This window comes from Mus musculus, chromosome 3 (assembly GCF_000001635.26).
Source record: "Mus musculus strain C57BL/6J chromosome 3, GRCm38.p6 C57BL/6J".
NCBI classification, from domain to species: domain Eukaryota; kingdom Metazoa; phylum Chordata; class Mammalia; order Rodentia; family Muridae; genus Mus; species Mus musculus.
In genome coordinates this window covers 109779659-109806463 of record NC_000069.6, presented here as the reverse complement: position 1 = coordinate 109806463, position 26805 = coordinate 109779659, and the positions used below count along the sequence as shown (strand labels likewise).

At 39.9% G+C, this 26805-nt stretch overlaps 1 protein-coding gene across 12 annotated transcripts in view; it reads left to right on the top strand.

The window, feature by feature from the left end:
* Nucleotides 1–26414, top strand: part of Ntng1 (netrin G1) — a 369923-nt gene extending 343509 nt beyond the window's left edge. For 7 of the 12 annotated variants that reach the window (XR_001783784.2, XM_011240295.3, XM_011240294.3 and 4 more), the window contains one exon: nt 23553–25358. Coding sequence is in view for 11 of the 12 variants with exons in the window: in XM_011240295.3 (XP_011238597.1) it covers nt 23553–23782 (230 nt within the window). In the remaining variant the exon portion in view is untranslated. Of the gene's footprint in view, nt 1–23552 lie in introns of all 12 variants that reach the window. The other 5 variants (NM_001163349.1, NM_001163348.1, NM_030699.2 and 2 more) reach the window with 1 other exon arrangement.
* The last annotated feature ends 391 nt before the right edge of the window (nt 26415–26805 follow it).

Genomic DNA, 26805 nt, shown 5'->3' with positions numbered 1-26805 from the left:
ATTCATGTAATAATCTGATAAGAACATAGGTTTATCTTAATTTGTTTCCTTGTTTTGAGTGATCTAGAAAATGGTATTCATTTTTTCCTCATGATATTTTATTTTATTAAAATTTTTTGTAACAAGAAAATCCCAACATTCTTTTAAAATTATTACAGCTTGAATCTTACATAAGCCTCCATAATAAATTATTTATGTTGGAAGACTTACATTTATTACATAAAGATATGTTTGCCTTCTAATGTATTAGAAAATTATGAATCTCCTACTATGCCATAATATCTCAAAAAGCAGAATATTAATTTCCTGCCATTTGTGTGTTACAAGTACTATGAAGAAATTTCTCTCCAGTCATTTCTTCTTTCTTTTGTATCAGAGAATCCTTATCTATTGAGAAGGCTAAATTCTCAATGTGATATGTTTCATCCCATTAACAGAAGACCACAGTTTTTCAAATACCCCAAAGTGCAAATCTGCACCACTGCAACATATTCTTTTCTTCAAGTTTGGGAGTCTTATTCACTGTATGTGAGTGTCATTGAGTGAGACACATAGAATAATAAAGAGCTGATTCAGAATTCCCTGACTTTCAATCTATTAGTCAGATTAATGGAACACATTGGTGCCACTGTTAAATCTCTCTAGTGGCAATCTTCTAAAATTAGGGACTGCCAGTCTAGGGGGAGCAGAAGAACTCTATATCATTTTAAATTTAACTTCAGCCTACTCTGGAGCTGTTAGAGGTGATTAAAGGAGATTTCCAGCCATTGTGTTCAGCCCAGTAGTCTTGAAGTTCAAAAGGTAAAAAGCACTTTTCACCATAAATAAACTGAGAGACAAAATTATTTTCAATGAAGTTTCAATTTCAGTGAAAATAAAGTAGGTAATTACATTGGCTATTATTGAGGTCACTGCCTTCATTGGCCATCTGGTTTAAGACTAAAAAATAGGTATCATTTGAGACATGGACAGAAATGAGCAGTGTCCGTTGCTTCCTTTTTAAAGTCCTGTAAATTCAGTTAATTCATATATTAACAATCTTCATGCAGTAATTACTGGGGGGGAAATGACCTAATGTCCTTTTAGAAGCTCAATAAGTCAGGGGAGTAGGGACAGGAGAGGAGGAAAGAAATATGTCATGTCTTACCATGAATTATCATTGCCACATTTCCATAGTTACTGTTTTTCATATGATAGTATTGGCATAAAATTAGTGCAGGGCAAAAAAAAAAAAATGGTGGGCCCGATTTAACATTCCAACTTCTATGTTCTTCATATGTGAGTTCTTAAACTTTATTTTCAAACTGGAACCATTATTCCCTAGTAAGGAATAGGACTTAATTTGTTTTCTAATTTTGTTCTACTATGGATCATCTTAGAAGAGATCAAAACAATACAGGGAATTGTGTGGATTCTCTTTCCTTTGCAATTCTCAGTCCTTTCCAATGCATAGGGACTATTCTATGTTTATTATTTTCGTCTATACTTGAGAAATATCATTCCTGGATTTTAGTATATGTGTTGCTGCTACCTCTTATTGCTGGAACATAACAAAGGAGACGTTCCATTTCTTTTCTTTGTCTTCCTTTGCAACTTTTCAAAGACATAAGCATATTGTTCAAAGAGAGCAAGAGATGCTTTTAATTTGATTTGAGTCTTTTACTTTAGGGTAGCTTTTATTCACATATCCTTTGTTAAAAAAAAATCCAGGTTTTATTGTGTTTTGCTTTCCTAACACAGAGGCCACTCGCTTCAGGTTATGCTATTCATTCGGTCTCAAAATAGAACACACACTTTATGAAGGTCTCCTTTTCTGAATTCACGGTTGTCCGATAGGCTTTCAAAATACCCTTGCTGTTGAACAGAGATGTCAACCTAAAAACAGGAGAGTAGGAGGTGGGGTTGGAGCAAAGCAGGCTAGAAAATAAGTTGCCAGGAGGGTAACAGAAACCTGTATTTTCAAGCTTGAGGTCATTTCTATTCAGTCAAGTGGTTAGGAATTATTCACAGTCAAGATTAATGACTCTGCACAGGTGGAGGGAGGGGCTGAGTAGCATCCTCTGCAATTGCTCCTGACAAAATCCATTATACAGCGACTCTCACTCTCACAGGGAAGTGGGTGTTAAAATATCACTGGAATAGAGGCTGAAGCCACCAACATGGCACACAGAGCTGTTCCAGAGCAGGGGGTGAGAAGGTAACATTTTTAACACAGAGCTGAACAGCCGGGTTCTCCTGGCAGAGTATGAGTTGAGGATTTTCTCCTGGAGCTGGTAAAAAAACAAACAAACAAACAAACAAACACTAATCACAAATCAGACACCTGTCCCACCCCCAACTATCCAGATGGACAATGGAACTTCAAATGATGCTACTGGGTGACTCCCTGACACACACTCACACCCACACTCACCTCTGCACTGATTTTACTCTGATACTTTTTATTTCTTTAGAACATTGAGAGCAGAAAAAACACGTTCCTAGGCCAGGAGATAAAAGGCTTTAAAATCAGTGCTCAGTGCAAGGAGCATGTATGCAAGAACGAGCAGAGACTGCTTAGAGAGCAAGCAGTTGCAAAGTCACAGATGGTGAGTTTGGTGCTTGTCACAAGCTTCATGATCATGTGAGTGGCCTAGTGTCCAGTTACTGAGTCATGCTTGCTCCCAGTCCCTCACTCCTGATCCCCTAGCCTGCTTGGGTCATTAGTGGCTTTTGTTTACCATGACACATGGTTTCTCCTCTCTCCCCTCTAGAAGAACAAGTTGACGTCACATCTGCTTTCCAAGAGATAATATTTCAGCAAGCAGGACCAATTCTGCACTTTGGAATAAACTTGGCAATTAGATGACACAAAGAAATCCAATACTTTCCTATTTGGGATATGAAATAATTCCCTCCATGCCTAATGGTGTAATATTGACTACTTACAAATATTTATATACCTGACATCTTAGCTATGAGGCTTGAGAGAGAAGATTCAGTCCTGTGTGAAAAGAATAGTTCTGATTATTAGAGAGTTCCTCTCTACAGCACAACACCCTATAGTCCCATGTTATGCCAAACTAGAAATTACGAGGCAGCTCAACCATGGGAACAAATGCAGAAAACTGGCCATCCACCACCAAGGAATGATCTCTTCCCTGAGGGGGATTTTCTGCTGGATTGCCAAGTGCATAATATTCCCCTGGAGCAAGGCTGCATACAGAAACACCACTGAGACACATTTCTTGAAACTTAACTAGCAAGTCTTAAAGCCAGAAGGTCAGAAGGGTTTAGCTAAGTGTGAGATAGATGCACAATTAAAATCCATAAGAAGAACCTCAGCAAAGCCCATTATCTCTGGGTTATTTTAAGCCCTGAAAAGGATGTGCGCTGCATTGGACAACCTTCATCTTTAATCAATAAATATGCAGACAGCACGAGCTGTATCAGCCACTGTTCTGGATGCTGGGGTTAGCACCACAGGAAAGAGAGACACAGACACAGACCTTTAGATTAAGCTCCTGAGAGGATGGGGGGAAAAAATCACTTGGTGTCCTCAGCAAAGTCCTCTGTAAAAGGGTCTTTCTTCAGCAAGAGAGCAAAGGAGTTATAAAGAAAGAGACTGGAAAAAGTCTGAGAGATGAGCATTCCAGAAAGAGTATTCACTTCCTGCTAAAGTCAAGACTGACCCCTCTTATAAAATGGAAGACAACAAGGATGGCTGGAGAGCACTGTGGGGAGGTGGAGAGGAGATGGAGGGAGGCAGACACTGCATCTCTCACTACCCATGAAGCCAGGGTGAGAAGTATGCAGTTTATTATGAGTCCAGTGGGTCTAGCAAAAGAGTGGCACATTGTAGGCATTTTCATTTAAAGAGAATAACCTTGAGTATTATAGCCCTGTAGACATAGATTTGATGTGTCAATGGGGAGGCCAGATACAAGGCAGGCAGACCAGTTTTCTAGGCAAGAGGTAAGAGCAGACTGTGCTGTGTTCAGAGTAGAGCAGGTAATGAAAGCAGAAGGAGACCGGAAGTCAGTCTGCACCTGTCTTTGCACTTAGTTCTAAATCTAAATTTCTAGGTAGGTTGGAACAGAGATGTGCCTTCGTTCCTTTGTATTGTCCCTGCCATGCAGATACCTTGCCCTGAGAGTTCCTACCTGATTCACGGAGAGAGAAATGAGAACACAAAAAGCATCATTCAAAGTCTTGAGTGTTTGTTGATGCCCAGAGTTATGGTTGGTCAGATCAAAGAGCCCAGTGACTGTTTTCTCAAAACAGGTTGATCCCAACCATTGCCATCCATTACCTATGTGAGCCTAATGGCTCAGATGCCTTCTCTCAATCTTGGAGTCTTCATGTGAAACTACCAATATGAGGGGTCTGTTTACCTCATAAGATGAACAGAATTAACTAAATCAAAGCATGAAAAGTGCTTTAGAATAAAGGTTAGTACAAACCAAGTGCTCAAAAACCAAATGGTAGCTTTCACATTCTTTTTATCATTTAGCATAATTGTGGTGCTTATAATGATATATCAGCATGGTCCCTTTCCACCACTGAACCTAGAGGGACTATATAAAGAAATCATTTTTTAAATATCTCTTCTAAATAAAAGAACTAAGATTTGTTACACGCTAGATGTATCATATTTAATTTCATCTCTTACAAACCTCTTTATAATCAAAATAGTTACCATCTGTGGGCAATCTTTTAATAGATTGGTATCTGTTTTCAGCTCCAAAGCTGTCACACTGGGTAATAACGCCCTGTAACCAACTTCACACACCTGGGAGCCAGGACTCAGAAAGGTCAATTATCATCTTAAGATCCAAAGCTAGTGAGTTTGTGATCTAGGATGCAAGTCTTGATCTGTATGACTCACAATCATTCCTAATTTTCTTTAATCATGGATAATAGACAGACTTCACCAGGCTACTTCCAACTATCAAATCCATCATTAAAGCAGCCAGGAAATTAGACTTCTCCTTTCTCTTTACTCCATGCCCACCTCAGGTTTTCAATGTGCCTGGACTAGTTTCCAATTAAAAATGTTCTGAGCTAAATTCTTAGCCTAGTTAGCATGTATTGATCATGCATTTTGATGTCATTTGTCAAGCCACCCACATCAATATGAATTCATTATGGGCTTCTCAAGAAATAAACTGAAAAGGGTTAGAAATCACTGGAAACTTTTTTTTCCAATGTGGTCATTCAATCTTTTCCCATTATTCTCACTTTATTGCTCTTGGCAATGTAGTTTAGGCTCTATTGATGTTAGCACTGTAAGCTAAATCTATATTATATGGTTTATCACTTGGCCATAAAAATTCATTTATCTTGAAATTTGGGCATGATTCTTTTTTACTGACTGAATTCTTTGTCATAAAGTTTTGTTGTATGAGTTATGTACTTCTACAAAGAACAAGATACTATTTCAATTTATGATTCCTTTGTATTTTTTTCTGCTGGCTCCTCCAAACAAGACAATGAATTTAAGATAGCAAGTGAATAAACATAATGTTAATTAAAGTGTTTTAGCTGTATAGTCATTACAGAGAACAAAATCCAAGGGTTCTCAGCAGAAAGTTGTAAAAAAACAATCAATGTTTTGCAAGACTTGATTTTCAAACACTTTATTCCCTGGTCCATGCCATGCAAGAGCTCTGATGATAATGTTGAGATCCAATGCCATAAGTTTATCAAGTCAGTATCCTTATTCATCATTCATATCATCAGTGACAAAAATTCAACAATACCTATAATGCAGGGGCAGGGGTGTGGAGAATCGAATGTTTGAGGTAAGTTTGGAAGATTTAAGGTAGTTCTAAAAATGCAGACTTTCTTATTAGACAAGATTCTCAACTGTCCTAATGCTGTGACCCTTTGATACAGTTCCTCATGTTGTGGTGTCCCAACCATAAAATTATTTTCATTAGTACTTCCTAGCTGTAAATTTTCTACTGACGTGAATTATAATGTAAATATCTTTGTCTACCAATGGTCTTAGGCAACCCCCAGGAAGTTATCCTTTGACCTGCCACAGGTTACGAACCACTGTTAGACTATAACGCAGGAGGCTTCTAAAACATGTTTCCTAGGAATCAAAATGGGTAACAACAGCAGAGTGAAGCTTCCATGTTCAAATTCACACAACAGACTTGCTCTCAACTCAGTACATTTTGAGGTGTGTTTTTCTTTCTCCTTTCTTAACCCAAGTGGAAGCATCAGCTTTGTGTTCAGGAAAAGCTCTTCCACAGCCTTTTGGAGAACTTGTAAGGGCTATCTGTCCAGTCCTACCAAACTAGAGACACATCTTGGTTCCTCAAAATGTGGTATCTCAGATGACAAATAGCCTCTCTAGCTATGACTTCTGTTGCATGACTTTTTCAGGGGCGAGAAAAACAAATGTCTATTAGCCAATGTAGAACACCAATAATAGACCAAATATGTGATTCCATTTCAGTCTAGTTTAATAAACCACTGAATTCATTGAGATTACTTATAGGATTATGGATGAGGGGTGGGCAACATCATTGAAAACTCAATGAGCATATGGAGCTCCCTGCCCAACCTACAGACTGCTACACTGAAATGATGACTCCTCCCCAACCTATTGCCTATGTCTTGAGAATGGGTCATGAGAGTTTCCCTCTCTCAATCTCTCTCTCTCTCTCTCTCTCTCTCTCTCTCTCTCTCTCTCTCTCTCTCCCTCCCTCCCTCCCTCCCTCCCTCCCTCCCTCCCTCTCTCTCCTTTCATGAGCCTTTTCCCTTCTGTTCTCAAGGGAAGGTTTCTGTCCTAAAGAAAAGGCTTCACAACAGCCTCCATATTTGCAAAACAGGTGCGCTATGTTTTTATCTACTCTAGCAGTTTTAAAGCTCATACAAATCTTTTCTTGCTTTGCAGTAAGTAAATAAACTAGTCATCCAAGCCAGTCATGGCTAAAGACTCAAGGCTAAATTCTTTAACTTTGTAGGTATACTTGATATGCATAAAGAGTTATAACCTGCAACATCATTACCCTAATTAAACCTTGGTTTTACACCTGAAGCAGATCTTAAACAGAATGGAAAGATGTTCAAAAACTTTGTCAAGTTAGGAGCACCTGGTGTGAAAGGCACCACTGTCCAGAAAGCTGTGACTTGGATTCATATGAATGGCCAGATGCAGCCATGAGGCAGACATACTTGGGATGTAGGATGACTTGTAGCAGAGAACTTTAGATTAATAAACTTACACTCCCTGTTCCTATAAAAACACAATCAGAACCCTGGAAGATAAAATTGGATAAGCCAACATGAGTGGGATCACTCAAATATTAAACAGCATATCCATTAGCAAGAAAGTGTCTGGTACTGTGCAGAGTAGGGCTTTAACCGCTGCTCAAATAAGATAGGATGCTCATTTAGACAGTAGGTAGAGAGGTTGTCCCTCTTTCCTGTGTACCTTTTCATGAAGATCACATGACATCCAATCATACTTTTAATCCTTAGAGTAAAGTAGCCTAGATAAAGGCTAAGTCAAGATGTTTAAAGTCTGTAAACATGTGACCGTGATCCCTATCTGTTGAGAAAGAGGACTGGGACACTCACCAAGTAAGGCAGGTACCACACTCTGGGCAGGTTCACGTGGGTGATTCCCTGTCACTCAGCCCAAGCACGTTTCCCCAGTCCTTCTCTGTTTGCTTTAATCCTCCCTCTAAGCTACTTTCCTTTTTCCTACAAGTCAAGAAATAGAAGCAGAATGTATAGAATGCCACTAAGGGGAGGGACTTCTTCAAAACCTCCAGTTGGAAGCAGGGACGAAAACCTAGACTGCTCTTACTTATGCTTCAGGAATTATGTCCTCCCTCCATAGCCTTGGAAATGTACAGATTGTCTGACAAAACATGATTTGAAAAGTGAAAAGTTTCTGAGAATTTCCTATGACATATCAGACCAAAAAAAAAAAAATAGATGCTTAGGATTCAAAGATAAAAGATATGCCTGAGGTTACAGAAATATAGGAGCTATCTGCTATCCTCACTGAAAAGGGCCAGCAAATGTCCCCCTGGTGACGAGTAACTGATCAGTGTGGCCAAGGAAAGCTGCAAAGCAGTGGCTTGGGCTGTGGTTCAAGGGGCAAGGAATCTTTGTCACAGGCTTAGAAAATCCCAGAAGACTGACTGTCTATATGTCAGGAAGTGTTCTATTCTATTTATACATATTAAGTCATTTAATCTAGCTAACAGTCTTTAGAGTAGACTTCAGGCATGAAAATAACCATATTATGAATTAAACGGTGATCGGTTGACTGACACACACACAATCATCCAGCTCTTATTCAGAGAAACCAAAGTTCAAATCCCGGCTCTCTCAACTCCATCTACTTACACATCAATGCATGTCTCACTTCCTAGACCATCTGCCACGTGCCTTCAAAGGTATGACAACTTCTGTGGGTTCAGACAAATAATCAGGGATGTCTTCCTGGTGGGGCTTATGGAGAAGCTGAACCTTGACTAATGGGTGAAAAGTTTTGGAAAGAGCACATCCAGAGCAGAACCACCAAGTCGGGTGAGCTGGGGACACTAAAAGGTCAGCAGAGTCGCATGGGCAATGCTAAAGAGCAAAAGAGCCATTACTACTGGGTTCAGCATCTGCTGTTCTACCACCACGGTCATTGGGTAAGATCCATAGGCTGCCAAATAATAGAGATAGTTAATACTGATTTTGATACTGACACTGATACTGGTACTGTCTATTCTTCCAGACTATTGGAATATTCAATATAATGACATTTATAGCATACGTAAATTTTCTGGTGCTTTAATTTTAATTGTATGGACACCATTGTGAGCCCGTGTACATGTGTGTTTGCTAGCAGAAGAAAGGCTGTTTCATAGAGCCAAAGCAGATGATAGGAAAATCCTAATCACATCCCGAGGGACCCCGGCTACACTGTTATCCAATTAGCAGTGGGGCGCCACTGAAGGTTGCAAGTGAGAGAAAGAGTGGCTAGCTCTGTGAAAACACTTTCTGAAGAAACGCGATCTGGCTGTGGCACTTCTGCGCAATTTAATTTAGGGGCGAACGAACAGACACAGTTGGGAAGCTATTTTAGAAGCAAAAAGGAAGCGATGGATATGGAATATGTGAGTTTTTTTCTATATATTTCATTTATTCATTCACTCAAAAATACTCAGATATTCATTGAGCACAGTCTGTTACAAAGTGCAGTTCTGGGCATTGAATACCAAAACCCCAAACAGGCAGAATCTTTATCTTCATGCAGTTTACATTTTAGAAAAATCTTATTAGTTTTATTAGGAGTGTAAAACCAAAACATGAGAGTGAGTTCCAGGACAGCCAGGGCTGTACAGAGAAACCCTGTCTTGAAAAACAAACAAACAAACAAACAAAAAACCAAATAAAAAATTTAAAAACATAAAAAAAAAATAAACATGGAAGAAAGTGAAATGTGTAGAACAGGGCATTCTAAACAGGCCCTGTGGTGACTCTTTCCCAACTCCACCCAAACCTCCTTCACTCACGCTTAACCTAATCTTGGTAAAGCTTCATCTGCTTTAGACAGAAACTAACATCGTTTCTCTGCACTTTAAATAACACACATGGGCTCCCAACGGAATCCAAAGTAATCCACGATCTTCATTTTTCCACAACTGGATCCGCTGTCCCTGAAGACAGGGCCAGACACATTTTCTTCATTGAAATAGCTCCCCCATCTTCTGACACACTACAGCTTTGCTGTTCATAGGAAGAGCATTCAAATGTCACTCAGCTCCCTTCAGGGACTTCATTGGCCGCCTCCCTCAGGTTATACTTTAAATACCTTTTGCTTAACCCGATGGGAACAGCTCCTATGTAGCTCTCGGGGACAGGACTCTGCCTACTCTTTCCCCTCCTGTTTGAAGCTCAGTTTTTGTAAAAGTTCTATTCCATGAAGTGAAGAAGCACAACTCACAAGCTGGTTGAGCATCCCATGGAGCCGTTTTCTTATGTGAGGGCTTTTATCAGGTTTTCCCCTCCCTTAAAGAAACATGAAAGATCTTCAGTGGTAAACAGTTCTCCTATCACGGAAGAGACTGGAGAAGTGAAAGACCATTTTCTTTTCTTTCTTTTTCAGTTTCGCAAGAACTTATCAGGCACCAAGGAAGCTGAGCTAGAATTTATTAATGATAAAGGTGAACTGGAAGGCACAAAGTCTGTTAGACATACTGTTTCTCAGGCTCTGGGAGGCTCTCTCTCTCTCTCTCTCTCTCTCTCTCTCTCTCTCTCTCTCTCTTTCTTTCTTAATTGTAGGACTTAGACTGATGCCTGGTGGTTACAACACATTTACAGACAACTGTCCCTTCCTGTTCACAACAGCCATACAAAATGGTTGGAAAGGGAGAGGCCTTAGTAAGCCCAAATAGAGAGCCCAGAGTAATGATGTCTACATTTAATCCTATACCTTTGGGTGCTACCATTAAAAGCAATTAAATATTAAGCTTTACATTTCAAATTTTGAATGTCACTGGAATGTGTAGATGGAAAAGGACAATGTGCGCTGCTGTGATCCACACTAACATCACTGAAAAGATTTGCTTAGGACTTGTTCCATATTTGTCACCCCTTTGTCCTTTCTTAACTTGAGTAAAGTATTTTAGAAAAATTAAATGTTGGAGTTCCAGTGCAGCAGCCAATGCATTTTGGAAATTAGCAATCATTTTCACTCAGAGTCAGGCGTCTCTAAATGAGTCCTGTCATCACTTTGCACATTCTCTTCATTCTATAATGCTGTTTTCCTCACCTTGAATTTATTGACACCAATTCATTTTGCTTTGACATTGGCATTAACAAGGAAATGGCTTTGTTTCATCCTGACATTATAAAATCACCTCTTAAGACTTAGTTTGACATTGTCAGGAGGTGGACAAGAGAGAATTACAGTGATTCCCAGAGAAAAAAAATCATTAAGAAAAGTTACTGCTGTGTGATTTCAGGAGCTATTTTTCATACTTAAATATCCCTGCTGTTTAGATATCCTAGGAGGGCTTAGACCATATTTAGAACTCTCTTGCCAAGTATACATCGGAAAAATTAAGTCTCTAAGGAGATATTTGGCTATAGCTTGACAAACAGGAAACTCAAATTATATTTTAGATTTATAAAATCCTCAAAGGCATTAAAATTCTCTCTGTAAAACACAATGCTACATACATACACACATGGAGAGAGAGAGAGAGAGAGAGAGAGAGAGAGAGAGAGAGAGAGGTACTAATGACACGATTATCTTCTTTCATCCCAATACACTTGTGTTTCTTAATGCTGGGTACCAAAGGCCCATGGTAGGTTCTCTGCCTCTTCCTCATCAGGATGTACAATAGCTTACAAATTTGTATTCAGTACAGTATGGTGTTAAGTAGATTGTCTTTCATAATCCCCACATCATTTTTTATGAAGAATCTTGTTCCTGTTTACAATGTCTCCATAACAAGTCTGCAATTCCCTCCTACATGAAGTAGCTCCATACAGACTTTTAGCCAGTGCTCCAAATTTAACTAATCACCTTCTGAATTGAAAAACAAACCAAAAAAGTTAATAATTTCCTTCAAGGTCTCCAAGACACCTGTTCTCCTCCGTCATATTACTCACAATGCTCTCATCATAACAAGAAGTGATGTGTGTTGCTTAAGAAAAAGTGAGAGACATGTTTCTGGTTCCTTATCTCCAAATACTGGCCATCCTTGTTCTGTTTCTTCCACCACTTCCCTAGGTATATTTTGAACCATCAAAAGAAGAAACTTTAATACATACCCCTGCCCTCCTATTGTTAATGTTTTCTCCTTAAAAACCACAGCTGAGGACCTCAAACACATGATAGTTTCCAGCCTGAGGTGGAGTGATAAATACCTCCAAGTGATTTTCCCAAGTGCATCTGGTTCACTTCCCCCAGTCCCTGTCAATCATTCACATGCTCCTCCTTTCAAAACACACCTTGTGATCACCTTCTCAAACTTGCTTCAGAAAACACACCTAGATCTGACTTCCGATGACTGAAATGAGGTTATCAAGGGAAAATTCCTTCCATGTCTTGCCCTCTGACCTTTAAGCTTTCAGGAATCTGTGCCTGTCCCCTACTTATCTGTCCCAATATCTAACATATTGTCTGCTTATTAATAATAGATAGGCATGCATCATTCACAAAGTGGCAGAGGAAAAACTAGACAAAATTAATGTATTTACCTAATATATTTCTACTGAGCATAGAGTTTGTGCCTGAGAAAATTCTGCATCCTGATGTAACTAACGAACGGGGAACAGGGAACCAGGGGAGCTCACCATTTATAAAGGAAGAAAGTCAAAGTCCTCTAAGCTCAGGCTTCATTAAAGAGGTTTTAAGTTGACTTAAATACAACTATGACTTCCTCTACCTGGAAGAGGTATTATATTTTATCTCAGCAATTACTGTGGCTTGATCTTCAAAGAAAATAATGTCTAGACATTGGCTCTGTCTTCACTACTTACCAAAAACAATGGGCATTTGTCTTCAGATATTTTTGGCTTTGGGAAGTTCTGCTGGTTCCCTTCTTGCCAGAGACCGTGGAATGCTTGGTAAAAGAAGGGACAGTGTCTGGAACACTTGTTATGAGTTTGGGACCCATAGGAACTCACCCATTTTTCTGAGATATTTTGGAGCATTTAGGATAATTGGCAGCATTATTAGAAATATATATATGTGTATATGTATATATCACAAATACTACATTTTGCAGAATGCAATAGTAGGATTCACTTATGAAATGAATTGCTTTTATCAGTTCAGTAAAAATACTTTTCCCACCAAAAAAATAATACATTCTTTCTTCTTATGTTCAAAATACTATATACTTCTTTGGTACAAATTTGGAAAGAATAAAACAGTATAAAGACAGAATTTAAACTGATAAAAATCAATTTACTCTCAACAACCAGAGATAAACACGGGTCATATTTGGTTATAATTTATCCCAAATGCTTTGCTAAGGCTTTCATTATATACGCTGTGCAAGGCACAAGAGATCTGCATTTATGGACTAGGTCATGGATAAACAGCTCATCATGGAAGAATAAGTCTGCACCTGCTTTTCTCTTGACACAATGACTTGTACTTGGGAAGGGTGAGCTATTCCCGGACGTGTGTTGCCCTTCTGTGTGAAGATGCCTCCCACGACAGCCTTCTTTCACCTACAGCCCAGAGGAGAGGTCGCACCTTTTCATGAGATGAGAAAAGTGTCTTTTGTGATACCAAAGGAGAAAATCTGTGATTTCTCAGTACTGTCTTTATGAGCACCTTGCCTATGTCTGTGTCTGAAAGTGGTGACCTAAATAGAATTTCAATATGCCATTAATGATCACTTTGGGAAAGGTGTCCAGCCTTAGGCTTGTAGAATTTGCCAAAATTAATTCTTTCTCAACATCAGTTGAGGGTTATTTTTTTTTTGCAGGCTGTAAAGCCAAAGCCTTTAAGGTATGTAGATGGTGCTTCTTCCTCTTGCTTTGGAGTTACCTGTCATCTCTCCACATCTGCTGGGATAATACAGACTGTATGTATGGCTCCTTTAAAATAAATGGGGCTTTTCTATGGTGTTGTAAGCAGCATTTTTCTGGGGTGCACAAGAGAAAGGATCACTCCCATAACAGGTGCTTGGCTAACAATGAATCACAAGAGGATAGCTGCTCCTTCGGTTCAGAACCTGCTGTCCCTGATAACATAGATGAGACACGGCTGACCAATGAGCTGACAGCCTCCACACAGTTCCCGACAGTCCAGCCCTTCAGACCCTGCTCCTTGGGTTTGTTGCTTTGAAATCAAGCAGACTGGATGCTGTCACATAAGGGCCATGCTTGGCACTATCACTGTTCCTAAAGGGGACAGACACACAGCATAGGTTGAAAGTGAGCAATCAGGGTTCCTTCCATATGATGGCTTTCAGATTCTGGTCTGTCGCTTCAGTCTGCCTAGTTCTCAGCACTAAATAGGGAAAGCTGGGGTGCAAGTTGGTGGTTCTCCACCCCCTCCCCCACGTACATCTTTGTACCTCTGGAAGAATACCACATTCCTGTATGCTGACTGATGCAGATGAACACACGTAAACGAGTATAAATTTCACCTCTGAGAGACAGGGGGCTGCTATTCCAAAGTGACCTTGCAAGACTCTGTGGAGCACACAGCAACTGAATACAAATGTTCAGCGACCACACGCTTTGACTCCAGGCACTCTCTCAAGATTCATATCCACAGAATGTATGCAGATGCTTCCTTCAAGGGAGGGCATTCACTTTCCTTCTCACTTCAGGTGTCTTGGATTGGAGATGTAGGAAATTCATTACTCTGACCGAATTAGCCCCTTGTTCATCCACCTTGAATTCTGTGCCTTTAGGGAGACTGAAGAGAGAGAACCAAACACTAACAAAGCCTACTTGGGTTGCATTCTGTCCTTTGTAGAACATTCCTAGATAACCCATCCTGAGCCTCCCAGTGACTTGAGATGGGTAAACAGGACAGGTGGTGTTTTATCTGCTTTAGAAGTGAAAGAAAGAGAGCACCAAGAGGTTAACTCATTTCCTCAAGTTCACCCACCACATTAACCATAGAGATGAAACTCGAATACAGAGTCATAGTCTCCTCATCCTACCTTATGAGAGACAAAAATCTATCTTGTTCCTTGGGGAGGAAAACTGCCAGGCAAAACAAATCCAATGAAAATAGTGACTAGCTCTATCATCAAAAACTCATAGAAATACACAAGTCCAATCATCTTATCAAGCCAGATATCTTATCAAATGAGGGAGAAATTCCTAAATATTTTCTTTTGTGGTGACAGGCTTCCTATCAATAATAGTCATGCAGGGGTAGGGAGACAAATAAAGCATTTGCTTTGCCAGCCTGATGGCCTGAGTATGATTCGCCAGAATCCACCCCCACCCCCACCCCCCAAAAAAAGGTCAGGCATGGTGATACAAGCCTGATTAACCCCAGTGCTCAGGAGGCAGAGGCAAGGGGAACTACCTGGCCCATTAGCAGTGTATACTTGGAAAGTTCCAAGAGAATGAGAGAACCTGACCAAACAAACAAACGAACAAACAAACAAAAAAGGTAGACATTACCTCAGAAACAATACTCAGGGCTGGCCTCTGGCTTCTGCACAGATGTGTACAAACACACACACACACATAAAAATTACTTATGCAATCAAACCCAAAGGAGTTTAGAAAAGTGACTTTTTTCTTATTGAAATAGTTTTCACAGAATGACAAGTCATGTGCACATGTATATCATGTATATACATGTATATCAGCATTGTTAGTCTGGCCCAATATATATGCACCACCTGAAAAGTATTTAGTTATAAGACAGATGGACAGAGGTCACTAGCCAGTTCATGGTGAAGTCTATGTCTCGAAGTAAAAGTGTGACTATCTGAACCCAATACAGGATTAATGGCCCCTAACCAATTTTCCTACCATGCCATGCCATCTCTTATAAACACATGTAAATGAAAGATGGAGAATATAGTTGGTGTGCCTAGAACTTGCTCCCAAACTCAGCTGCAGTCTGTAAGTTTTTGCCATACCCCAGGATCTAACCTGCATGTTCTATTTTCTGCCTTGCTCACAATATAGTAAAACAGGCACAGAGGCCGTGTAAATGGGTCATAATATGGCTCTTCAGCTCCCCGCTGCCAGCTCTCAAACACCTGCATAAGACCTCAGTGCAGTGCGCATGCCTTTGTTATTACCCTGTTTGGTGGAGGTTATTTGCTCTTTGACGTTTCTTTGCAAAGGATGGGAACAATTTGGAACATCTTTCCCTCAGCCATCCTGGGCTTGGTTCAGGTGGTGAAGGTAGAGGTCACTTTATTAATACAGCCATCAAGGAAAACTGTCATGGTAACACATTGCATCGATTCCTTGAAGTGCAGGAGACAAAGCCAGAAAGAGAAACTTTCAAGTCTATAAATACAGACCCAGCATTGCTCAAGCATTGCAGCGGCTCATGGACAGGGCCAGCCTAAATGTATAGCTTTGAACCAAACACAAACACTGAGAGAAATCTCTTTGGTAATGCGATGGATCATTGTGACCATGTGGGAATAAGTGACCCTTTCAGTTTCTAAAGGAAAAAGGAATAAAACAAGAAATGAATCTAAGTCCTGATTGCTGCTGTCTTTGAATATATGAGAGCATTTTCTAGGTTTGCTTTTTGACATGTTCCAGAGAATTCAAGATTTTGTACTTCATATTTTCAAAATACTTTGTTGTTTGGGAAGAGCAGATTATATGGTATTCGAGAACACCCACATACCTATATACATGAATTCACACAAACCCACAAATACACATAATTATACATACATGCATACTTGTTCATGCATAGACACCCATCACATGCATATACATATATTTATACACACGTACATACATATGCACACAAAGACATGCATCACTTGCACACATACACACATACAATGCCCATCTACATGCCCTCCACACCATGTACACATGTATATGCACACTCCAACCTTCCCCACACAAAATCAAACCAAACCAAAACAAAACAAAACATCTTTAAGAACCTGAATAATTTAGTGACATCTTCTCACTTTTCTCACCCAAGGCACAGTAAAAACAGAAGTAACAAAGAAACTAGTGCTTGCTCCTACTTTCTCCCTGTGGAGTTAGGAGTAGATTTACAAACCATGGCAATTTGGAGATCTTGTTTGTCTGCTTTTGTGTCTTGCTTACCAAAGCTGGAAGCAGAGCTATCCAAATACCTTGCTGACTCCAGCTTACCCACCAAGATTTCATAGTTCATCCTCTGGCGACACAGCTGTTTCAGTCTCACATTAATGCAATAACCATATCTGCCGATGTCTCCTGGTTATCTTTGGCACACTATTGGGAAGCATTCCAAAGAAAGACTAGAGTCTCAGAAAGTGTCAGGCTATGTGGTATCATTATATTGGCCATGATATAAGTAAATCCCTCTTATCAACAGTAAAAAAGAAAATTTAATAAAGGGAACCCTACAAAAACCAGTCACAGTATTATCAAAGGAATGTCAGCTCTTTCTGTATCTGAGTTAGACTTTACCACAACAGAAAGAACGGTATCAACCAAGTATCGATTCACACCCAATCCTTGGACAACGGTTCTATGAGAGATTTTAAAATGAAGCTTCCTGATTACTGAAATATGAAGTCCTTTATAGTCAATAAACATAAAGAAAGTCTAGATAAACTTAAAATAAATATCGCCAAGAAAATTCAGTCTGAAAGACTGTACTTTCAGAGATCATTTCTGTAGCTCGTTACTAAATTCAGTAGAAGCTGATCCATAGAGAAAGCAATACCAAATAGAGAGATAGCTGAAATATTCCATAGAGAAAACGATACCAAATAGAGAGCTAACTGAAATATTACATTAGGTAAGTTTTTCCAGCTCCTTAGTCTATAATGTCATGCAGTGCAGAACAGAAAGATCATGAACACTGTCCTGGGGTTTCATTCTCATGCCTGCTCCAAAAGCTAATGATGGATGCCTAGAACTCTGTGATGAAAAGGATTCTATAGTTCAGTATGAAAAGCGTCATTATTAAAGAGCAACATTCCATTTTAGTTCATTTTGTGTTACCAGAACAGAATGTCACAGGCTAATTTATAATAAATAGCTATTTATGAGCTAAAGTTCTGGGTTTTTTTATCATAAAGTTCTAGTACTTTATCATAAATCGCTGGAAGGCACTGCATGGTTGAAAGAAAAATCCCCATTAGCCCATCATGTGTGCATTAGTTCATTCTTAATAAAACTTTGGAAAGGTCCCACTTTTTAAGAATGCTACAATGTCCACTAAACTTCACTATGAGTTTTGAAGCCAGACTTTGAAACCACAGAAGTCTCCTATGCCTGAGAAGACAGAAATGATGCTATAGATGTCAACAGGATTCTCACTCTCAGCCTAGACCTTTGGCATTTCTACTTTTATTTTTATGTGACCTGATTTAAATTTGGGCCTCCATATGTCAGTTGAACTCTAGAAGTTGGAAGCAATTTAGAAATGCTATTAGCAGATATCTCTGCCCCATCCATGAAGTTTGAAATCACATTAGCTAGGAGATACAGCATAAAATGTATTGTCTAAAAAGTGATCCCATAACTTCCAGATGTGGGGTCAGCCATATCTAAGAGTGCAGACCATTGTGCTGCTAAGACCTTTCACTATGCTTCTCCAGACTCTTCCCTTCTATATAAAGTGCAATATGCATGGGCTGCCACTCAAACTCTACCCTAAACTCATATGATCTAGATTTTGTCTACATTGTTTGAAAAGTGGCTGTGAGTTCTGGTACCACTGCTTCAATGGGAGTAAAGAGCAAATAACAAGGCAAGGATGCCTTTGGATCCTCCTCTGATGCTGCTGTACACAATATTAAGACTATCCGCTCTAGCATTTCTGAGTTACCTACATGCACATTCTTTCATTCCAACAGCTGTGCATCTGAAAACTCGATGTTATTTTGATCTAGAACTGACAAATCTCTATCCTGCTCTTTTCCCCAGTGTACACCAGGGACAGCTGTTTACTTTCATTGACAAGTCTGTACTCCAACCCAAGAGGTCATCATTTTACCCTTTACACAACTTTTAATTTTTTCTTGGTAGAAGAGGAAGCTATCCCAGACAATTTAGGACATTTTGAGCATCCATGACCTCTACCCACCCATGGCATGCTATACTTACCCAGTTGTGACATAAATAAATAAATAAATAAATAAATAAATGCAATCTAGTAATTGCCTAATATCCTCTGAGGGTCTTAATCTCCAAAATAATTGGGACCAACTCCTATCAGCTGATGTCTAGGGACTTCCATAAATTGTGATAACCTCAATCTTTCCCAGTGTTTTTTTCTAATCATTCCATAACCCTTTCTGGCTGATTCAGTCATTCAGGACTTACATTACACATTTTGTCAGCCCAATTCAAATGCCCTTCTCCTCTCCTACTTCATATGTTAATTCATGGATGGTCTTCCATAACAGGAAAGCATTTTTATGATTAGTTTCATGGCATCATGTGACCACTGCATTTTGTTGACATTTCTCTTCCAGCCATTCTTCACCCTGTTGCTTTCTCTGCATATGGCTGAGGCTGGTACTCTTCAGGGCCCTAGACTCAGTTCTCACTTCGACATGACTGATACTCTCCTGCCATGAGCGTGTGTACTTTGTGTCTGATGACAACGACTTTCACCACTGGTGTTCCACGTCTCCATCTCCATAATGAACTGACTTCTAAACCTTGATATAGTTTTACCAAATAATTACAAAACATTCAAGAAGAACTTACAGACAGGGTCAATACGTCCAAACATAGCCACTGCCTTCTCTAACTGAATTCCTCTTCTGGTTCATGTTCTTAATAAATCTCTCTGTGATGTATCTTCATAGTCAAATGTCACCTTAAAAACACTCACCCTTGTTATGTAAACAGCCTTCAGTTGTGCTCCTCTTTCTCCTCTCAGGTGCTACAACCTAGTCCATTCTGTTGAATGTCCTCGTCTCCAGTCTATTTTCATCTAGTTTCATCTTTTCTTTTCCTTTAAAACACTAGCTGACTCATTTACATTTGTCAGCTTCCCGTTGTCCATTTCCCAAACTCTGCAATGTCTATATAAAAACAACTACAGACAGAGTGCCCCTAGAATTCGAGCCTCCTTTGTCTGTGTGCATCTAGCCTTCCAACCACAGCTCACTCATCATTTAAGGACATAATCAAGTTCCAGTCAGCAAACAAGCTTTTCTAGGTATTTCAACAGAAAAAAAAATCACTAATAAAGGAAATAGGATAATAGGTGTCTGAGGACAGAAATGAGTACAGGGTACCAAAGTAACTCTTGGACATCAACTATGTCAAGGTTCATTGTCAATAACAGTTCATTATGGAGATGGAGATGTGGACTACCGGTGGTGAGAGTCATTGTCATCAGACACAAAGTACAGGTGGTGGCTATTACTCAGGGACTAAGAAATTACAAGAAGGAAGGGGGCATCTCTTGAAAATAATGGTGTTTATGCTAGCCTTCATTTACCTTATAACTATATCTCTGAGGAGGGATGATGTCTAGCTATCTCTGTAGTAGTCCCTTGGAAATATCCTAGCAGAATGGTACAGGAGTTTCCAAGGCTCAATGACAACCTGGTTCTGAGTAAAGATAAGCAAGGGTATAAGGATAAGATGGATAAGATTGGATAAATGTCAAGGCTTAAGTGAAGGGCCCTTGCTATGCAGTACTGTTATGACAATCCATTCAGTAGGAAAAGGGAAATATTTTCACATATACTCTCCTTCCCTCTTTGCTCTTTCTGGGGTTAAGGGTTGGTGAAATCCAGCAGGAAACATGGAGAGTTTTTGTTTCTGTTTTTAATATTGCAACATCAGTGGAGAAGATCAGTGTTCAAAGAAAACTTCGTAATAACCTACATGGTCCTTTTGCATCTCTTTGCTTTAACTCATACAGTTTCCCCATCTATGATACTCTTTAACCAGTATCTGCCTTGTGTGTACCCTTGTTCAAGTACAACTCCTTTTCTAGAATTTCCCCTAATCTCTAAAACATAGACACTGGTGTCTATCATTGGTGTTTGCTTAAGGCTTTGCACATACTTATTTTGTGGTCTTTCTTTGTACTTTGTCTGATTATCTCTGATTGTGTTTGTTGATTTTCCATCAAATTGTTAGCTTCTTTATGGCAGTTAAAGTGATAACCACAAAACATAGCCAGATACCTGGCAAGGACAATTGACTGAGTGGCTAAATCGACTAAGGCTATTTTAAGAAAAGCAACTCTAGATCACTTCTGTAATGTATTTCATCTCCATAAGCAAACCAGAACTCTATGGAAAGAGAGATCATGGTTTGTATTTGTTTTATTGTCTTGGTGATGTTTAGTGCAAGGTTTTACATGATGAAGAAGAGCTCATTGATACTTAACCATCTAGTTTGTTCATTAACCAACAGAATTTTGGTACTAAATGACATGAAGACGGATCATGAGGTTATAAACATCAGGTAAGAACTCTAGTTAGACTTACGTATATTTCCAGCATGTGATTTCAGCCATCAGATGGTACAGTATGCATCGTAAAAAATCTCTACTTGTTGAATTTTAATAGGATGGGCACTATCAAGAGCCCAAATGTAATGTGCTTTGTAGTGAATTTTAAACTAATAAAATGTATGCTAGTTTCCATTTTTCCTGTTTACATATTATCCAAGATATACTCCCCCAGTCCATGAGATGATTAATCCCAGGCTACATCTGTTCCTTGTGTATTTATTAAATTCTCACAACCATCCAAATCAACTAGTAGATTATTTACATGTAGAGAAGGTATCGAATTTTAACTTAATCACTGGCTTCTCGGGAAAAAGAAAAAGAAAAAAACCTTTGCTCAACAGCTGCTTTACATTCAAGTCCAAGAGGAAGAAAAATAGCTTCGAAAAAAAGAGGGGAGTGATATTTAATTAACTATTGATTTCTTCTCAATTATTCAAGGCAAGCAATTATCGATATTGATGGAACAGATATTTCCCTATGTCCAGTGCCCAAATGAAAGGAAATATCCCATTCTGCAATCTGCTGTCTAGATTGAGAAGTGCTCAGAATCTTTAACTTTAAGTGGAAATGGTTACTTGGATCTGTTAATTCCATGTTGCCCCAATTAAACAGATATTTCTTGAAGTGTAAGCAAAACAAAATCCTGAACACCTCTGTATACTTTCCAAATGGACAAAAACCAAAACAGAGCAAGACCCACCAGGATTTTACCCTATGACCCTGTGCTTGGGGGGACCTTGTTTCATAGCTACAGATGTTGACATGCCAAACAAACAAAAAAGAACCTGATAAAAAATACCATAATTTGGGTTCAATCTAAACTACCCACTGAGTAGCAGCTTGTGTGCTTGATGCCTCTAATCCGTGTGACACTGCCTTATGTACCAGCATTTCAAACATGAACGATTAACTAGTTCTAATTATACAAATGTATTATGCACCTGTCTTCTATGTCGCCCTGAAATGTTGAAGAAGGTAGTCACACTGGACTCTGTTTAGAGAACTTTATTATTAGCTCCACGGATGCCCAGTGCCACCTTCCCTCAACCGTTCACACACAGATGCATTCCTAAGTTTGTGGGTGTGGACAAAGCCCCTCTTCAAGGTGACATGAGTATTGAACATGATTAATAGGCAAAGCAAATGCTACTTATAGTTATTATGTGTGGAAGGTGGGACTATTTTGTAACAACGATTTGTATTTAATAGCACCATCGTGCTGTGTGTGTGTGTGTGTGTGTGTGTGTGTGTGTGTATGTGTGTGTGTGTGAATCCATCTTTGGAGAAATTGGGCCATGACATTTTTTTTTGAATGAAAAACTTATAATTTATAAAAGAAGCTCCTTTTTCTGCTCTGTGCCCCGCCTGCCCCCTGTCCAGAGTGGTCTATGTGTTAAGTGCTTAAGCAGCAAATGTTGTCGGAAAGCGTTCGTTCTTGGCTCTCTTCTTCTTTGTTGTTGTGTTAATTTCCCTGGGTTCTATTTAACATTCTGCTAAATCAGTGAAACCTTGATTATCTAAGAGAATACAAGCCATTGAATTAATGAGGTTAAGGGGAATTTTGACGATAGGAGAAATTATTAGAGGTGAAAGTTCTGTGACAGAGGCTGTGAATGGATTTCAGTCAGGAGCTGCTTCTTGATTTTCCAACCCGATTCTATTCCTTGATGGATGTAATGAAATTTTGGTAATCAGGGTTTCACCGTTGCATTTATTACTGTTCCCAAATCAAGGTAACCTTGGGCTCTACTCCCCATATTTACAAGGTAATAAAAAACTCTGCTGGGCTGTCAGGGACAAATGTGACTGCTCTTCCTCACATGCCTCCCACGAAACAAGCTTTTCCTCTTCCATCTGGCTGTTGCCTGCTTGGAGCATGCCACTTTTCTCACATCCTAACCCTGCATTCCCCTGCTTCCCTGTGGCCTCTTTGCATGCACGAAAAGGCTGGAATCGGTTCAGGGACGATGGATGGATGTCCTGACCTTAGAGGTTGTTGGTCATTTTAGCAGCACTGCTTTGCATTTTAAACGGCACTCATCTGGCTTCAAGGTTCTGTTTTCTTGTATCAGGCACTTGTCCTTTAAAAAAAACCTAGGAGGTCACAACAGGTCTCACGTACACAAAAATTTCCAAACCAGGAGCATTGCATTACCTTAAATTCGATAGCCTGAACTGGAGATTAACCAAGATTGCAGGGGAAGGGGAGGGGGAAACCTATATGAAAAGGCCTAATATGATCAAAACAAAGGCAGCCGACTACATTTGTTTGGAAATTGGAGTCACATGCTTAGTTTGTGGAGGGAAGGGGGGTGCACAAGATCGATAGAGAATTTCTTTTTTAAAGCTGAAAACATGATGTTCCAGATGAACTTAAATTGATTCTGCTTCTCCTCCCCTCCCTTTCCCTCCCCTCGTTCTGCAGCTAATGTCTGCGACAATGAGCTCCTGCACTGCCAGAATGGAGGGACCTGCCAGAACAATGTGCGCTGCGCGTGCCCAGACGCCTACACCGGCATCCTCTGTGAGAAGCTACGGTGCGAAGAGGCGGGCAGCTGTGGCTCCGAATCCGGCCAGGGAGCACCCCCGCGGGGCTCCCCAGCACTGCTGCTGCTGACCATGCTGCTGGGGACTGCCGGTCCCCTGGTGTTCTAGGGGTCACACCCAGCCCTCCGACAGGCCTGTGCTGTGGGGAAGCAAACACAACCCAAGCGATTGCCACTGACATAGAAAACACGCACACCCACTCCAACACAGTGTATAAAAGAAGAGGGCCTAACTGAACTAAGCCATATCTCTCAGAACCGGACAGCACATCGCACATCGGAGTTGAGACTGTTCATCATTGACTCCAGAGGAATTGGCAGCTGTTGCTATTCTCACTGCAAATCTCATTGCCAGCTGCAGAGCTGATTGCGGATTGGAAAGGCTGTGAGAGCGCCCCCAAGAGGAAAGACGGAAAACAAACTGATCAACCAACCTAAAAACATTCGCTACTCTACCGTGGTGCACCCTAGTACCGCTCTGCTCAGTGTGTGGGCCAACCAAATAAAAGCATTCTTCGCTGTCAGGTGCATTGTGGGTATAAGGAAATCTGTTACAAGCTGCCATATTGGCCTGCTTCAGTCCCCCCGACCCCCAAATCCCTTCCAACCTGTGCTTTAGTGAACGTTGCTCTGTAACCCTTGTTGGTTGAAAGATTTCTTTGTCTGATGTTAGTGATACACACGTGTAACAGCCCCCTCCAAAGCGCAAGCCAGTCATACCCCTGTATATTTTAGCAGCACTGCGGTCCCAGTGCCAGCTCACGTCCACTTCACAAGAGTGGTTAGAGGAAAAGAGAAAGTGTATCTATCCTTTTGTATTCAAATGAAGTTATTTTTCTTGAAATAATGTAATATGTAGATTTTTTGTATTATTGCCAATTTATGTTACCAGACAATCTGTTAATGTATCTAATTCGAATCAGCAAAGACTGACTGATGTTTGAGTTTTTGGTCCTCTTTGGTTTTGTTTCGTTTCGTCATGCAGAGATTTCTCTGTAAGGGCAACGAGCGTGCTGGCATCAAAGAATATCGGTTTACATATAGCAAGTGTAATAAGATTCCACCAAAGGACATTTTAAATGTTTTTTCTTGTTGCTTTAACACTGGAAGATTTAAAGAATAAAAATTCCTGCAGAAATGTTATCAGGAAATTGTATGGCCGTTTCTTAAGACGAAAGGAGCAACCACCCAGCAGTTTCCCAGTCACGTCACTGATTTTTGTGTGGACTGAACACAGTCAGCTGACAACTTTAATAACCAGGAAGACGGATTGATGGTCACTAGCTTGGACAACGTCTGCAAAATATGAGACTATTTTCCACCTGGGAAAAAATTATAACCACAAAAACAGAGAGAAAGAAATATCTAAGTGATTGCCAAGATTATGCCAAAGCCTGTTGGCAGAGCACTAAGAGACTTTTATTTTTAAGTCATGCTATTTTCACAGATTTATGGTGATCATGTGACTCTAGGGATGCCGATCTATGTATCCTTCCAAATACAGTGTTTACATGGAGTATCATAAGAGGCCACCTGGGGAACCAGGACAGCAGCAGGGAAATTGAGTGATTAGCAATTTGACTTTGAATATATTCTAAGTATTTAAATGAAATATCAAAATATACAGCAGCAAGTAGACATAACTGCTGTTCCTGAAAATAAAGTCTGTTTCAAGTACTGCCCAAGGTGTAATAAATTCTTGTTTCTGCCTTTTATTAGGCCAATTACTGTACATGACAGCAGAGGGAGCTGGGCGGGTGGAGAATCACTGCAAAGTTTTTGGAGGGGCTGAAACAATGTATGTTCAATCCCGGCACACTGCCACCCTGCAGGTGACAAATGTGTCAGCAATGGCATCTCTTGGAATCAGAAATAATTATGAGGCCAAACCAGAAGATTAAAGACAATGAAGTCCTACATGACTTGGTGGGACAATAACCAATGACAGTATTAGGTCAGAAGCCTCGTTCCAGGCTGAATTCTTCACCCTACCGCCAGTCTCGCTTGAACCAGGGGGAAGCAGGGGGAACAATGTCTTCTGACAAATAACCGAGTCAAAACTAGATGAAGGAACAGCATGTCTTATTGGTTTTGTTCCCAGAAAAGCCAATTCAAAGAAGGCAATAAAAGGTAAGCAGGTAATTCCTGCTCTGCCTGCCACCCCACGTCCAAGTCGATTGGATGTTTGTTATTCAAACCAACAGCATCTTTTGATATAAGAAATAGGGAAAGATGGAAATAAATTAGCGCCTTGGCTTAGTGCCAGAGTGGCCAACCAGAAATGGCAGATTTACATTAGAAGCATAAATAGAAAATCATATTCCCAGCTCACCAAAGAATGCACATGAAAATTCTGATCGCATACAGAGTGTGAGATTACTTCTAATGAGGTGGATTTCTGATATTAAAATGGAGTTTAAGTTGTCTTATAGTTTATTAGCACAAACCAAAGGCAGACTGTGTTATTTCTGGCAATGGTGCACTTTATCATTATCCAGTCACACAGCTTTGTCACAATGATCAGGAATCAGACGCTGCACAATTCAATACGTGGGATTCCGACAGCTAATTCTGAAATTTAATGAAGGCCTGATTTAAATCAACTCATCTGCATTTTATCTTTATGAGGCTATAAGAATCTAAATTGAGGAGGAATATCTTGCATTCAGTGTATTTAGATATAGTTCTCTGATTTTCTTGAAGTGATGTGATCTGCTTTTAATAAAAATTCACTTTTAGGTATATAACAAACGTAAATGAAATGTTCTTTTAAATCTGGTTCTTTTAAAAGTCGATTCATTTTAAGAAAAAAAAAATATCAGCCTACAGGGTTTTCTGTGCTGCTTTCTAGAATTCTTTGAATCTGTAATATTCTGTTCTGAGACAGGACGGAGGCAGGTAGGGTGGACTAAGTTGTATTCACATTTGAGGCTGGAGCTCTTAGTTGTTTCCTGGAAGGTTCAATAATGTGGGCAATACAGCGATCCCATGGCATCTGTCAACTGCCCTACAAAGGAGGAGTAGCATTCCTCCCAGGACTGATGTGTATATAACTCAAAAGGAAGTGATGTGGTGGGGGTGGGGCATGGTAAAATGTCAGCTCTCTAGAAAGTTTTGCTATTGACAGGGAGT